The following is a 17,874-nucleotide window of genomic DNA, read 5'->3' on the forward strand; positions in this document are numbered from 1 at the left end:
TTTCTGAGCATCCGTTTTTTTTCTTGTTTTGTTTTGTTTTTGTTTTTGTTTTTTTTAGTTCTTTTAGATGTAAAATGTGGATAATTATCTCTCTAGGGTTGTTATGGAAGTAAATTGCAATGAAAGAAGTAATGATACATAGTAATGATACATAAACTATAGTTATCTATAGCTAAATATGGAATGCAAGGTTGGGGAAATTGGTAGATGGTAAGCAACTTGTAGCTGAAGTGTTGTCAGACCCAATTACTCCTTGATTACTAAAAATCATTACGTACATATCCAAGTTTTAAAATTAAATTCAACTAACAATTTGCCCATTCTGGAGTATATATTGCTGAATATGAGTTTTTGAATTTGAAGTATTAATACCTTAATAAAACTATAGTCATAAATATTAAAATGTTTCACATTTTTCATAGCCTAAGCAAATGTTTATAATTCAATTAAGATAGAGTGTCTGCATGACTGCTGCGTGAAGTAAAATGCCTTAGTTAAAGAGGGTGTATCGCGATGCTACCCAAACAGGATGTGCCTCTTTCTGTATTTTCTGACCACTGACAGGTTGTGAGAAAGTAGGTGAATATGGAGCAGGGATGTTACAGATAGAACTCCGAGTCTATATTTCTGAGATCACAAAACACCAGGTGATCAGCAACTAGTAGAATGTTAAACGAAGGCTGTCTAAAGATTATATTTAATCTGAAATACAGATGTTTTCTAATGCAAAGACTACTAACTTTATTATAAAAGTACTAACAGAAAAAATTGACATCCTCCTCCTCGTCATTCCTCTGATCTTTCCTCTCATTCATCTAACAAAGGTGTATGAAGCTTCTGTTTAATTTCTATTATATGCTAGTCGCTGAGCTCACTATAGTGCCAAGCATGGCAAATTGAAAAGGAATATTATTTCTCTTAGTCTTAAAATGCATTTAGTCTGGCAAGAAGAAATACATGAGTAAACATAGAGTAATATATTGTTACCTGTGCACTAAAAAGCTGTGTATTCTATAATGGGAACACATAGAATGAAATGGTTAATCCACCTGTTCAGTAAAAGGCTCTTGAAAAAGAATATTGTGGAAGTGTCATTCAGTCACAGCATAAGTATCAGAAAGAATGAGGGACCTCTGGGGCAGAGCTGAATTTGGGCCCTGCTTAAAGAGCATCACCAGCTCCTCAGAACCCAAGAGTAGTATATACAACTGCCAATTAATTTATTTACAATTATAATAAAATGGTATAAAGTTCCATTTCGGAGTTTAAATACAACCAATCTCAAGATGGATTTTATGATGTTGATCAAGTCTGTACTTAAAGAATCCTCTCTTATCTATAACCCAACATAGGAAACTGTTCTGTGTAGATTATACCTTTACAGTTAACTACATATAGATAGATAGATAGATAGATAGATAGATAGACAGACAGACATAGATATAAATATAGATATATAGATATAAAATAAAATGAATGCTAGTTATTTTTTCATAGTATTCAAGATATTGAGTCCAAAAGTTGTATTTGAGTGCTATAAATGTAAATATCCTCTTATTCAATCTTAAATCATGAAGCAGTAAATACTATATTTAATAGAAAAGGAAATATTTTATTTCAGTGTAGAAATGTGTAGGTAGATATCAAATTAATAGTATTCATTAAACTTCTACAGGAACAGAACGTTCAATACATTTTTAATATGATCTCAATAAAATTTTATGATCATAATATCAGATAAACTTACATATGGTCCCTGATTTATGATGGTTTGGCTTATAATATTTCAACTTTATAATGGTACAAAAGTGATATGCATAATAAATTACATGAGATATTCAATACTTTATTACAAAATAGGCTGTGTATTAGATGATTTTGCCCAAGTGTAGGCTAATGTAGGTATTCCGAGCAGATTTAAGGTAGGCTGAACTGTGATGTTCAGTAGGTTAGGTGTACGAGGTGTATTAAATGCATTCTCAATTTACAATATTTTTACATTACAATTTTAGTTTACAATGGTTTTATTGAAACTTAATCCCATCATAAGTCGAGTATCTATATTTAATGTTTAAAAAATAATAATGGAAAATGTGTGTATTTGTCATGCAAACATAAAGTTATTTGCTGTAAAGTATAGTCTACATTTCAGTAATCTGCAACCAATGCCTGGACAGAGAAATAAAATTAATCTAAAATGAAAGATTTTTTTAAAAAAATTATTATTCCCTAGCCAACTAAAATTAATGAACACTGCACTCTGCTATTAGCATCTAATTTCATAATTACCAAATACTTCAACTAAATAATACTTTTTCTTCTACATTTAAAATTAAAAATAAACTGATATTGCTGAAGTATATTATTTTAAGATAATTGAAAAAAAAGAAATGTGAAAAAAAGAATGACCACTATAATACAGTTTAATTTACTCATTAAATCTATTCCATGAAATATTAAATAATGCCTTTAAACGAGGAACTCTATGTGCTTTTTTTTGTTTTATATTTCTTTGTTTTTATTTTATATTATCATATAAATCATACATTTAGTGAATATGAAGGAAATGGCTCAGTAAAATTCAAAAGTATAAAATAAATACATGAAATAAAAACTTCACTCTTTCTCATTCTTTTCATGTCTCTCATCTTAGGTGCCAGTTTTACTCCCTACTCTGACAATTAATTAAATAGAGAGCTTGCTCAAAGCTGTGTTTTTAGTGAAGTGGCTTCTTCCTACTGTATTTCTTTATAGATAATCAATTGAAGCCACTTTTAGTTGTCAATACATCTTTACAGTATCCTTTCTTTCCTCCTGTCACCAGCAAATGATATACAAAGTCTGTCTAAATTGTCACCAGGGAAATACAAATCAGCTTTTTTCATATTATATATGCTATTAGTAATTTTACAAAGCCCTGTTCTCTCCAAGCAGAAATTCTATCAGTTAATGATTGACTTATATATCTACTTCCATCCAATTGAGCTGGAGAAGAGAAGAAAAGTAATATCAACGAGGTAATGTCATACATACCAAAATCTGAGCAAATGAATTTAAGAACAAAACTAGTTGCCTTAGTGGGATTTCTATCTTAAAAAAGGTAAATAAAAAGCAAGACACATAACTTGTGGTTAGAAGCAGAAAAAAATATTGAGGGGAGTAAAGACTATTTCACATTTGTCATAATGTTCTTTACGTGAGTAATTAAGTCTGAGAATATTGTACTGAACAATGATAGAAATTAATAGATTCTAAATGAAGCATTTTCCTTTTATTCTCAACAGCTGTTCATTTTTACTTAGTGTGCACATCTTTCTCCAAAAAGACAAAAGTAATATTATTCTTTAGGAAATTAATCACATGTGTCTCATCATTTCAAAAGCTCAGCTTCTTTCTAGATGGAGAATCATCTCTCTACAGCCACCTCAGAATGTCCTCAATGAGTAGTGAGTGCAGTGCCACCTTCTGGTGGAGGAGGGGTGGTCATTTCTGTACATCTAGACTGTTAACTGGAACACTAGAATCTAATTATGGGAATCTAGTAAAGTAAATAAGGTATTTTAGGCATTTACTTCATTCACCTTATTAAAATGGCTTGAAGTGTTGAAATTTATTCCATTGAGAACATGATTGATGTAGAGTTAACTTAAAGAATGTTCGAGTTACCTTTTAATAGGAAGCAACTACTGTGTCAAACTCAACAAGCTTCAACAATTTCATGTTAAAATATAGCAAATGAATAATTTGTTTTTAAAAAATATACTATGCAAATTCATATAACTCTTAAGATACAACAAACAATAAAGTCTACTTCATTCTATTTGAAAGGTGTATGGATTACTTTATCTTGAGGTGAGATGATTTATACACGTAAAAAGATTACATGGGGGATTTCATATATTCTGAGTAAACAGTTTCAGAAGTACATTTTTATATGTGCATAACAATTTTCCATCGAAACATGCTTCTATCCGCGAAACGACCAATGGAGCAGTTCATTACTGGGAATTAAAGCTCAAAGTGAACATTACCTATCTTAGATGATGCAGTGAGTGGGCGGCGAGTCAGAATTCAAATCCAGGACTCTAATTCAAATTTAGATGAGTTTACCACAAAGAAACACTCCCACTGAATTCATTGAATATCTGAAAATTGTTCTGCATATAAAGATTAATGATTCATTTTCTTAAACTTTCCTGATTATTTATGTTTACTTCTCTAAGTCAAAAATATTCAGCCAGTTAACTAGTGGGAAATATATTGTATTTAATTATAGAAACCTATATAGTATATAACATTTCTGTAAAATTTTCTCATTTAATATATATTATCTATAACATATTATATATGTATATATAATTGCTATTGAAAGGTTTAGATAAATTGATAAATTTTTCACATGAATGTTTACTCAGATTTTTCTTGTAGCTACAGATCCAATAATAATGGCAATACTTCTTTGAATAGTCAGATAATGTTAAGGTTCTTTGTCAAATTTCATGGATTAGATTCTCAAAATATCAAAACGCTAATTAGAATCCATACCCACAACTTCCTGATTTAAAACTGATTAGAAATTATAAAATATCTATAAAAGATTCAGGAGATAATCTCTACCAAAATGATTTCTTTAAAAGGTCAATTCTTTTTTTTATATTATCTTTAGAAGCAATTCTGTTAAGATCTGGGCTTTTGAAATATAACTTTCTCTGAGTCCCTACTTTGCATTAATTTTTTAGCAGTGTCTGATTATATTGCTTACATTTAACCTTAAGTTAATATTTCATTACTGCTCAGAATTCTGTTATCATATTTTCTCTGAATATTCTCATTAGTTGAATCACTATTAGCATTCAATATTCATATATTTTAAGCTGAGAAATATCCAGTTTCAGAGTTATTGAGAACCTAATAATATTTGTATGTTACCTTTGCTATTAAACTATCTACATTGGTAATCAAGCAACATATCCTAATTACACAGTATAAGCTAAGTGACAATGATATAGAACAATTTTTCAACCTCAAACTTTTTTGTTTTGCTTCTTTTTAACTGAAGTTAAATTTATTTTATTATTTATTCATCAGTTTTATGACCTCAACTAGGTCTAAAGAGGCCTATGAAGCTATAAAAAATAATACATTTCGTGACAATGGGGTAAAAAGTAGGCATTAATTTTTGAAAACTCTCTAAATATGCTTTTTATCAACAATAATATAACCATTTTATGTCTTTCTCTGGAGAACTGAGGTTTTGCTTCTAGCAGATTGCAACTCCATGAAAATATCTTAAGTTTAAGAGAACTGATACTAATGTTAAGCTAGAGATCAGGTAGGTGTTATTCCTACACTACTTTGGGGATCAAAATTATTGTGTTCACTTTTACATATATTACCAACTTAAAAAGAAAAAATATTCACCAACTAAAAAGGAACAATGTCCCTGTACTTATTAAAGAGGTAACAAAATTGAATATTGTGTTTTATCCCACCAGTTTTGGCTGAGTGAAGATAATAAAGGTTCCTGAACATTTATAAGATACCTTCATATAAGAATATGGTAGACTGAGGTAATTTAAAAGGTCCCCCACTACATACCCCTAGATACATTGAATTTAAAAAAAAAAAATTATTTTAAATAGCTAGCCAAATTTTTAACAAAATAGAATATTAAGGTTTCCTAAAAGAAGATATTTAAATCTCGGACAACAAATGTTTTACCTATCACTAAGGTTTGCTCTGAATGATGAGGATATGGGGAGAAGATTGCTCTTGGTTACTTAACTGTCTCAGTTTTAATGCAAAGACAGAGGCGGAAACCTTAGGTCTCAGGAGAAAGCAGGATGTGGAAAATGACAGCACTCCACGTAACTAGAACCCTTGGGGGCTGCATTTGCAAAGATCTTTAAAAAATCCACGCAATGGTACATGGAGAAATAAAACAGTTCCTGTGTTTTCCTGGGCTCTTGAGAAAACATGTTTATTTCGAAGGAGAATAATTATTCAACAAATGCAGTTTTGATGTTCAAATTCATACTGTATGTGTATAATATGTAATTAAATGAGAGATTTCCTGCAGGAATCTTGGAATAATCTAAGATAATCATTATACATTGCCTCATACTAAAGGCTTTCTAAAAAATAAACAAACAAGTAAGGTAAGAAGATGAGTTTGCAATAGAAATAATATGCCAAAAAGATAAGATATCACATCAAGAACCAAGATTAGAGCCACAAGAATATGAGAATGGTAATGTGATAGAAAATACAGCATAGGTCTTTATAATGATAAAGACTGAACTTTTATAAGTTATTTTTAAAAAATAATATAATCTAAATTAATAGCATCACTGGTTGGATTAAAACATCGTATTGGATAGAGTCAAAAAGAAAATTAGTAAACTGAATGATATATATGAGAACTGCTCAGGATGCACTGTTATTTATTTTTATTTTTTTTGAAAAGATGATACTGGTCATAGTGACTAAAACCACAAAGGACCTAAATATAAAAAAAAAAAAACAAAGTATGTTTCTGACATATATAAAGAACATCGTAAAACTTCATCGAAAACCATAAAATTAGTGGAGAAATATATCATATTTATGTTTGGGGAAATTAATATTACAAAGACAGTATCACTCTTCAAATGATATATAAATTAATTCCAAAATAAAATTTCTGATAGTGTTTCCACAGATGTTGGTCTTAAAATTCATGTCATCCAAAATTGTCAATATTATTTAACAAAAATAAGAATAGGGGATGAGTCTTATTATATATCATTTTCTTCCAAGCACAGTAATTAAATCAATATTATATTGGTGTAAGATTAAGTGGTTAGACCAAAGAATGACATATACATATATGAGACTACTATATGATAATGAAACACTTGAAGTCTGAAAGACTATAAAAGATTAATTAATGAACCATGGATAGCTATATGGAAAAATAAAAATAATTGGAACTCTATCTAATAAAAGTTAAATACATTAATTCTTTAGAAACAATTTTTTCAGAAAAAAACATAGAAATACATTTTTATGATACCAGAGTAAGGAAGATTTAATAAATGTGACAAAAATATGTAATTCATGGAGGAAATAATAAATGTAAACAATTAAAATAAAAATCTTCTGTACCTTCTAAAAATCCATATATCTTTTTTAAAAAGATAAAAAGATATGCCTCTGATTGGGAGTAAATATAGTCAAATCATATAATTCACAAAGAAATATTATCCATAATATACAGTGAATTATGAAAACCAATAGAAAAAAAATAAAAAAATATACAGAAAATTACTGAGGATGATGTATGAGCACATTTATTAAAGATGCTCGACATCAAAAGTATTTTGAAAAATACAAAGTAAAATAAAAATGAGATATCTTAAATCCATTTTAATCCATGTTGGCAATAGTTATTTCTGATACTATTGAAAGACATGCAAAGATTTATCCTTGGTGGAAGTGTGAATCAGCACAAGAACTCTGGGTGGTAATTAAGGACTGTGTAGTAAAGGAAATTCTACTGACTATCATCTACCTCAAATTTATTATAATACATGTCTGAAAGGGAACATGTTCAAGGAAGCACACGCAATTATTTATAAAAGGGAAAATATAGATATTCAAGTTTTTTTGAACTAGCCAGTCATAATGATTATTAAGCTGGTCTAGAATGTTAATGCCAAAGAAAAATACAAGTTGTTTATTATGTAGCTGTGTCTGGAAAGACTATGAAAAAGAACATGTTCACAAAGTGAGTATAATAGAGAGTGGTGAAAAATAATAAAGTTGCTATCTGTTTACACTCTACCAGTCCCATTATGCTTGATAAACCAATTTTACCTATATTGAAATTGTAACAGAAGGACTTATATGTATCATAAAATGAATATTAATATATCAACTATTTTTTTCCAGAAATGCACACTATAACTGAGATTATAGTTTTTTTCTGCCATCTCTGTTTCAGTTATGAGTACCCTGAAGTTACAAAGGTTAAGTATAAAAATGTTTATTATTTGCAATTACACATGGCATAAGGATTTCCTTAATACTGTAAAGTCCTATGTATGTGGTTATTTTATTACTTAAAAACATATATGAGGGTGGTAATCACACAATAGAATATAGATGTCAAATTATAATGTACACCCCCAAATTATATAATTGTATTAACCAATGTTATCTCAATAAACTTAAAAAAAAACATATATGAAGTAGAAAACTAGCAGTACCCCTAATTTTAAAATTGTATGTTTACTTAAATGGACTCATTATGCTTATCAGATAACTTTATAAGTAAATATAAAAGTTTTGATTTTAGTAATTTAATTTATACTAATAAAGCATTAATTTATCAGCTTAAAATGGAATTATTGTTTTACAAATGGATTGTTTTGAGCACTCTTTTAAAAATCATTGATCTACTTTTAGATGAACATAGTTTTTCTATTTGTCTGGGTCTGGGCAACTACACATTCCTGGGTTATGGTCTTCCACTGCCCATAAAGTTTGAATAGAATCATTACAAGACAGCTGTAAGAAAGTTATAAGTAGGTAGATAAATCTCTTTCCAAATTAATTATATAATGTACTTCAAAACTACTAGTTTTGAATTTCTCTATTCTTTTGGATTATTCATCCTCTGGCTCTTTTTCAGCAGACTCTCTAAAATGTTAAATGACAACCTACTCTCTTGAAGAAAAAACCTACGTTTTTCAACCCAACTCTTAACACTCATTCTTTACAAAAACAAACTTACCTTGACACCTTTATTTTCACCCCTTGATTTTCAAATCTTCTACTCCACATATCTAATCGCCAAATCTAATCTAGTACTAATGTTCCATCCAAATTGTTATTACACATCTTGCTTTAGGTAAGATATATTTCTATTTTACTTCAGTCCATTGACTTGATAAGGCCCTTCTCAAGTTCATTTTCACCATTTTGACTTCTACACTCATAATACAACTTCAAATTTCAGAGGAACAATGGGATACAATATGCAAACGCTGAGTTTGAAAATGAGTCAGGGATTCTGAGTTTCCATCTCTAGTGGGTCATTAGATATGTTTTCTTGGTTAAGTGATTTTTAGGGTTTCACTTAAAAAATTTTCTAACTTTATTCCTATAATACACATTTCATTATCATTTATATGGGCTACAGATAAAATTTAACACTTTCACATTTAAAAAAATTACTCTGGCAAAACTGTACTATCTCAAGGAAAATTCTTTTACAGTACTTAGCAGGGTATATAGCAATGATTCAGGTATTCAAAAACATTAATTATCTAGCACATCAAGAGGGAAATTGTATTTATTTTTTTATTTGCTTGATTGAATTCATTCATTAGCCAGATTTTCCCCAAACACAAAATACTTTCTGAGAATAAATTAAAAGCTGTAGTACCTAGCCTAAATTTATTTTAATTCAGTAACAAGAAATTGTATGTTGTGGGTCTCATTATTAACACTTTTTTAAAGTTTATTTCAGTAATATCAGCAAGCTAATTTTAATCTTTTCCCCTCTAACCATGACTTACTTTGGAAAACTTTAAAAGCTAATTAGTTTTGTGCACTGTTAGAAAAGAGCCTCCCCACACAGCCAGGCTATCTATGGCAAGTGGGCTATGGTGAAGTTTTTAGTAATTACTGTTCAGACAGGTTTTGAGTTTAAGAAGACAATTTGTATATATGTACTTTTAGTGGCTGAATAAATACAGTATTTTATATGCTCTTTCTCTTCATTCTAAAGGTAACGCCTGCTCATTGCGAACAATTGGAAAATAGAGATAAGAAAACTAATAAAATCACCTGGAATCATAATGCCTAAAGATAACCACTGTTAACATTTGATGAATTTACTGCTGCTCTTTATTTGTGTACATACACACATATTCACAAAGAGAAAACTGGACTCAAACTATTGATGTTATGGGTATTGCATTTTCTTTAGTTTTATTTTTCCATGTCCTGCAAATATAATTTTAAAGTTCACATAATTTCTTGTCCTATAGTTAGAGATAAGCCAAAAAAAGCTAATTTAGATTTTAGCAGGGGGTTTGACCCCCAAACCACACCCGTTGTTCTCATGTATTAGCAGGATTCCCTGAACTACCACATGGACAACAGCCAATTAGGAAGATCTGACTTGGACACTAAAAAAAGCCTCTAATTTGTTTGAGAGATTATGCACATTTGGGCATATTTGTTAAAGCAGTTTAGGTAACCCCAAATGAAAGAATGTGGAATCAGTACAAGTCTGGTTGGTTGGTTTGTTTGATTGTTTGTTTATTTTTATTATTTTTTAATGCTTATAGCACCTGGTCTTCCTAGGTGGTCTCCCATCCAAATGGTTTATGATTCAAATCTAGACCCATACTTTACATTTTTTTGTCCAAGTCAAGATTGTAATAAAATATACATATAGAATTTTAGTTAAATTTAGGCTTGTAATACTTTCCCAATCTAAAATTTAGCTAATTCACTCATAATTTTTCATTTTTTCTTTAAAGGTTTCAAATTTTAACATTTATCTATATAGATATTAATTTTCAATAAACAATTTAATCTTTCCATGGGCTAAAATGGAAAGTACTTTGATCACATAAATCATCAAAGTCAAGTTTGTAAAAGCATACAATAAATGAAAAATAAAAATAACACTAGGTTCTGAATACATGTCTCTTGGATACTTAATTTGTCAACATAATACTATAATAGGAAAAACACTATTCTTTAGCTAGTGAGAATATTCTATGAAAATTATGAGGCAATACAATAATAAAAGAGAAATACAGATGTTTTTAAGGAGGTCTACTATGATATTATTAATCTCATAATGTGGGTGGACAGAATATGATGGATTAGTTGAGCTGGAGACCAGCTGCTAGACCCAATATTAGGACATATTCAATGGGCCAGCTCACACTACCTAAATATCCTGAAAGAGCAAAGCCATGAGAACACCCTTTCCTTTGGTCATCAGCACTAAGCTATGTCCTCTGTAAAAGAGAGAAGAGTCCAACTCATTTAGAAGTAGTTCCAGTTTTATAGTATTATAGAAGACCAAGGCATTACCCTTTCTTTTCTTTTTACTCTTTATATTAAAAAAAAAAAAAAAAAGGTGGGGGATATGTAGAAGCGTTTTTTCCCCCTGAAGCTAATTTAGAAATCTTGGCCCCAAAATGTCAAATCCATTTTCATTTAACTTCTAGAGAAACTATTAATTATTCTTTGTGCAAGAAGAAAAAGATGTGAATAAACAAGTGTAACCATTTCACCAAAATACATTTCAGCCTTAATGTAAAATTCCAGTATTCTGTGGTAGAATGCCTTCTTAAATATAGAATAGACTAGGTTGTTTTTAAAGAAAATCTTTAATAGTTTTATGCCAGTACCAACGTAGATTCAAAATACAAATTAATACATATCAATTCAGGAATTAGTAACTGTTGACATATAATATTAATATATTTCCAAGAAGACTTGACACATATAATATACATATAATCCTTAAAATAATAGATTCATATATTAACTATAGATTGCTAACAGTATGTAATAGCAATGGTACTATTGCTAATAGCATATATTGCTAAAAGAATATATTGTTAGTATATATGTGTATATGTGATACATATATTCATAAAAGTGTTTCTATATATATTTTGATGTATTGAACTTGTGGTTCACAATTTATTTATATATAAGTAATTATAATATATTTATGTTATATATAATAATAAATTAAATTATTAAATTATGACCCACAATTTATTTATATATAAATAATTTTATAAAACTAAGTGGGCCACAAATTCAACACTAATAGGCAAATTAACTACAGTGGCAAATACATCTCATTTATATATGCATTCTTGATAGACTATTACAAACAACTTTTTAGGTAAAAAAAAAAAAAAAGCTCATTTCCACAACTGCTGACATGCTTTTCAGAATTTTTGTTTGACTACTGCCAATTCTAGTCCCTCGATTGGAATAAATGCAGAGCCATCTGTTCCGACGTGGCTGCTGCAACAGTTATAGGCTGACTGAAGCAATTATTTCTATTACCCTTAGTACTCATGATACGCTTTGCTTTGCAGCATCCCTACTGAGTAAATTGAGCCTAACTTGTATCATGAACAGAATTAGGTTAAGATCTTGGTAAAAATCCTGTGTGCCAGAATAGCTAAATCCTTTCAGCTTTAAGTCTCCAAAAATGTTTATTGGTGATTTGAACTTTTTATGCCATTTCTCTTCATTAGCAAACGACTTTTGTATGTAGAATATGGGGGTATCTTTAGCTATGTTTAAATCACATAATTATAATGCTTAAATTGAGAGAAAAATAGGGGAAATTATGGTGTATGAAGCAAATTTTTGTTGAACCTTATAATTCATTTAAACTAAATGGTGCTGTGGACATAACTTGTGACTAGCCTTTTTAGGAAAGTAAGTTTTAAAATAGGAGGCTGAATTTAGGCATGTAATCAGAGTTGTCACTTGGAGATCTTGAAAAGAATATCAGACAGAATATGAAGTAAAAATGGTTTTGCTGGCATAATACAGAAGCTTCTGGGCTGCAAGAGATCATTTTGATCAAAGACTGTGCATATCTAATCTAGAGAAATTAATGATAAACTCAGTAAGTGTCCACAGTATGTAACAGTGGAGAACACAAATAACATTCTAGTAGCTCACTCAATTAGTATAAGTTTTGAGGTTTTACAGTATGACAGATCATAAAAAGGGTATAAAATAGCTTTAATAGGGCAAGATTTAAGGAATTTATGAAATTACTAGAACATAGAAATTAGGTGAAGGTTGAACATTTGAAATCCTTCGAAAGATATATTTTTCATAAAGGTAGGTTACTCATTTAAAATGGTAAATCATATAAGATGAGATATTAAAAAGTACTATTGGAGAAATAAACCACATATTTTAAGGCATTATCATTATATTAACAAAGGATGTGCAGAAGCTCAGCAGAGGTGATGAAAGTCTGGTGCGAAGTAGATGCTCAGATTACCAGTGATAATGCTGACGTAAGCATCTAGAACCAACAAGTAAAGACACAAGCTTGAGATGCCATCCTGTAGTTTTCAGAAGCCAAGGGTCTGTAAGCCAAGAAATTAATTGAGATGGTAAACAACAAGCTGGTGACAAAAAAAAAAAATCTCCCAAATCCAAAAAAGACAGAGCAATCAAAACAATAATGGAGAACTCCAAAGATGGGAGATCATGCCTAACTTGTTTACCGAAGTAGCCATAATGGCCGGACGAGTCCGTGTTTGGATTCATTGGTAGTTAACTGATAAAGGTATGAATAAATCAGAAATAAATAGATGAGGAATTGATTAGCCTACTTATAGTTATAGTACATAAAGAAGTAGTACATAACTAGGTCTCCAGTCAGGATAAAGTGGAGGTATAATCATGCCTGGTAGTACAAAGGGACTCAGTAAACTAGGAGCTAAGAACTGAATAGATAAAAATGGGGAGAGAGGGGCTACCTGGAACTAGGTCTGGGCATTTAGAGGGAGACTGGAGGAAGGTTGGAAAGTAAGGACGGGGGGTGGCACCTGGGAAGGTGAGACGCAAGATGGAGAGAAGTAGAAAGCCAAAAGTCAATGAGCCAAAGTAAAATCAGAACCCATAGTTCTGATTTACCAGGTAAAACTCTTAATTTTTTAAAAATAAGTTGCTAGAAGACAAAGAGCAGTATCACCTGGGTTAGTGAAGTTGAGTCTTATCTAATGTAGAGAGCTGGGTGCCTAGCAGTTAGCAACACAAATGTCATAAACAGAACATACTTTATTTCTGGTCTTTGTCCCAGTCTCATGTCTGGAAAATAAATGTTGCAGTGTGACACAAAACTTTCTTGAGTTAGGAGGGCCAGATCATGAATGATGTGCACTTTATTTACAGAGGTCCTTTGTGTAGAACAGAGGTTCTTAAAGTATGTTCCCTAGACCAGCAGCACCAGTGTATCTGGGCACTGGATGGAAATGCAGAGTTACTGGTCTTACCCCAGACTCACTGGGTAAGAAATGCTGAGAGTATAGCCCAGTAATTTGAATTTTAACAAGACCTTCAAGTGGTGCTGATTTAGATTAAAGTTTGAGAACCACTGTCTAATAGGAAAACATCCATTAGCAATAGTTAAAGAACAAACTTCTTAATTAATGTTCAAGCCTGTACTTGGCCCTAAAAATAAAGAACTAGTGCTTTCAAGGCACAATATCTGAGATTCTACAATACGAATAGACACAATTTTGAAAAGAACTATTAGATTGGTAAAGGGATGTTGCATTTAGCCTCTAAAGAGAGAAAAGCACCTGGTTGCATAGAGATTGTGTGCTTTGCTTTAAGGAATATTACATGTTTGCAAGTACAATAGTTATGTTGCACAGTTGCTAATATTAAAAAAAAAAAGATTTCTAATGAGAATTGCTTACAGTGCTACAGTTAACACAGAATAGGATAGGTTAAAGAGAAGTATTTCTGAGTTTAAGAAAACTAAAGCAAGTGCATTTTGCTAAATCATAGCATACTAATAATCACACAAGCCCCATCTAGTGGCCTTTGTACCAAGAGATCAGTGAAGGTTTATAAAGGGGTTTATAAAGTATCATAATTATGTAAGTATCATAATTATGTCATATCCTCTTATGTAAAACATTGCTCAAGTTTTTTAGAACCAATTTTTCTAAATTTCAAAACTATCTAGAATCAGATAAAGAGGAATACATATTGAGGTCAAATTATGTGCTAAACCCTATGCTAGATGTTTTTATATATTTGTATATATATGATATGTTATAGGTACAGATTTAGATTAGATATAGATATACATATAGATATAAATAAATATAGGCATACATAGATACAGATTTATATAGACATAGACATACAATGTGGCCATTAAATCTATAAATGCAGAATACACAAAGTTTATACTAATATTATAACACATAATAAAATAAAATTATCTATGATCCCAGAATACTTCAGTGGAAGAAAATAAAGCTAAGAGGCTTTTTTTTAGTCATACAGTATCATATTCCTGTGGTACCATGAGCTTAACTCTGCTATAGCATTTTTTTTTCCCCTATGACATACTATTTTAAGCTCTTTGAGGAATAGAACCATTTTTTTTTTACAAAGTTGTTTATTGTTGGTACCAAGCATAGAGCTTAATAAAGTAATTAATAGTTGTTAAATAAATGTATGGATGGGTAAATATAGGAATAATATAATAGATGAGTTTTCTAATCCTTTGCCTTTATATTTCATATTTTATGCACACAAATAAATATATATTACTTTCATAAGAGTGAAAATGAATCTTATAGGCAAGTGAGAGAATATCCAAAAATGTATTAGCATTGTGTTATGCATTCTACAAATATTTCCTGTCTCAAAATAAAAGTAACTATTGATTCACCAAGATCTTGGTAAGGGAAAATAAATATTGATGTAATACAGAATGTAATTATGATGTAACATAGAATGTGAGAAGTGGCATGCAAATGACAACCACTTTTGCTCTTTGCATTTTAGTGAAATAAATGACTTTTAGTTGAAGGCCACAAGGAAGACTGTTAAACAGACTCCTGAAAAATTTCAGTACAGTTTGTATAAGAAATTATAATGGAAGGATATTTCCTTAAGAGGAAGAGCTTGGGTAAAAGATCTGTTTCAACATTAGGCGCCACTCCCTAGTGTTCTTCTAGCACACTGTACATGATGAGGAGCAACGTGGCAGTAAAGCCTGAAAATTGAGTGTGGAGTCAGGGCAGTGCAGAAATTGGGGCCTCCTGCTCCAGATTCCAGCCTGAAGGACTTTGCTTCCTAGAAAGCTCCAGAACCAAGAGATCAAGGCATTTTCAAAGCAAAATGATAGTCAACAAATTTAATAACCCTGGTGATTGAAGCAGATCTTTATTTCTAACATAAACCTATTGTTAAAATATCCATTAATTATCTATTTAAATAGGAATCTGATTACACTCACATTCAGTTCACACATCATAGCACATAGGCAACGCAGGATTTTCCCTTCAGATCAGTTTTGCATACCAGTTCCATCAATAATGAAAAATTATTTTTAACCAAAAGAGCCGTGGTGGTGACAGAGATTGCATGAAATTAGGACCTAAGTAGCCCTGCTTTGACTACAAGTGTTAATAGGTATAGCGAAATTAAAATAATTGCTTATATTTCTCCCTTTTAAAAAAGAGAACCCTAGCACTATAGAACAAAAAATAGAAAAAAGAATGATTTTAATTGCTTTACAATTGTTTAATAACAGTACACTTCAGGTTTCAATAGAACTAAAAGCATTGTGTAAACCTTTTCAAACAACTTATAAGATGGCATCTCTTTTGAGTAATGAGAAGAGTTACCTTTTTATAAAAGGCTCTTTGTTTCTCAGAAAATATTTTCAAGGTGACATGTCAGTTAAATGAAAGGCGCATTAGATGAGCAAGGGAGACATAAAATTTATTATGATTATAAAGTACATGAAAAATTTCACATGCACTAAGAAACGGTTTCCTTTCTTTTTTTTTTTTTTACCACCTTATTTTACCTCCCAGAACTCTATTAAAATAGATTCTACTTCTCAGATCTCCCAAAACTGAATTTAAAGTTTCATCTAGGAGATAATTCAAAGGTTATGTTTTGATTGTAATTTTCAAAACTGTAAACCATCCTATGGTTTTAAAAACCCTTTAAACTTCTTTATTTCAGAAATCATACCCTAATGAGTCCTATATGGCTATGACTTCTATATTCTCCTTTAGGGTTATTTTTTCCATATACCTTACAGTGATCAGGCAACTCGGTTAGACCCCACTACTTCAAATTGGAAATTCTGCTCTTCCAAATCCAACCCCCGTTCCATAAACATACAGGCACTTCCCTTCTCATCCATCCATCCATCCATCCATCCATCCATCCATCCATCCACCCATCCATGCATCCATCCATCCATGCATCCATCCATCTTTATATTTCTTGAGAAATATTTTTAAGCACGACCATGAATCTTAGAGTTGGCAATACTACATTTTAACTAGAAATATGCAGATTTTACTATCTATTGTAGGTACAGATAAACAAACTGTCCTTTTAAGTGTTGTTAATAGGTCCTATGGTAACGGGAAGGTTTGAAAACTGGTAGTTCAAGGAAGCTTCCTTGGAAAATTGAATGAATGATGGTAACAGCAATTAAGATAAAAGGTATATTTAAGTATGGGGTTAAGGGATGCAAGAGCTTGCTTATGGTGGTAAATGATATATGTGTTTGAGTTTCAGAAGAAATCATAGAGTTGGAGCCATAGGTATCAATTACTATGCCATTAAACAGGATAATATCACTCAGGAGGAAAAAAATGGAGTGGAAAGAAAAGTAAGGAGACTTAATAGGGTCCCCAAAGAGTTAATAAATTAAAAGGATAGACCAAAGAAAAATGTATTGCAAAAAAGTAAAAGTTGAGACTGAATTGTGAGGAATGTACAAATGAAAAAACATCAACGGGGTGACAAGATGATGGTGACTTTGGCAATACCATATTGTCGAGAAGGAGAAAAGAACTGAGGAGCAAATGAATGTTAGGAACAGTGACATCTGAATGTTGATAACTACTTCAAGAACTCTGGTTGTGACAAGATAGAGCTATAAAGGGCAGTAGAGGAGATTATGGGTTTAGGAAGGTAATGCAGATATACTTGTATGTAAAGCACATGTTGATTGATTTTTTTTTTTAAATAGAGAAAGACTGAAAACAGTAGACATGTTTTTTATTTGGTTTTGTTTTATTTAAGGGCAGTTTTTATTAG

The 17,874-nt window shown here is 30.8% G+C and overlaps 1 protein-coding gene across 3 annotated transcripts in view; it reads right to left on the reverse strand.

Moving 5' to 3' along the window:
- The window catches only part of GPC5 (glypican 5), a 1,092,178-nt gene that overhangs the window by 516,713 nt on the left and 557,591 nt on the right, over window positions 1-17,874 (reverse strand). The window contains exon 8 of one of the 3 annotated variants that reach the window (XM_016123592.2): window positions 11,839-13,145. The exons of the other annotated variants lie outside the window; for them this stretch is intronic. Within the exon in view, the coding sequence (XP_015979078.1) occupies window positions 13,054-13,145 (92 nt within the window). The 3' untranslated portion in view covers window positions 11,839-13,053. Of the gene's footprint in view, window positions 1-11,838; window positions 13,146-17,874 lie in introns of those variants that run through there. 3 annotated transcript variants of the gene reach the window in all.

Source organism: Rousettus aegyptiacus, unplaced genomic scaffold, assembly GCF_014176215.1.
Source record: "Rousettus aegyptiacus isolate mRouAeg1 unplaced genomic scaffold, mRouAeg1.p scaffold_m13_p_11, whole genome shotgun sequence".
NCBI lineage: Eukaryota > Metazoa > Chordata > Mammalia > Chiroptera > Pteropodidae > Rousettus > Rousettus aegyptiacus.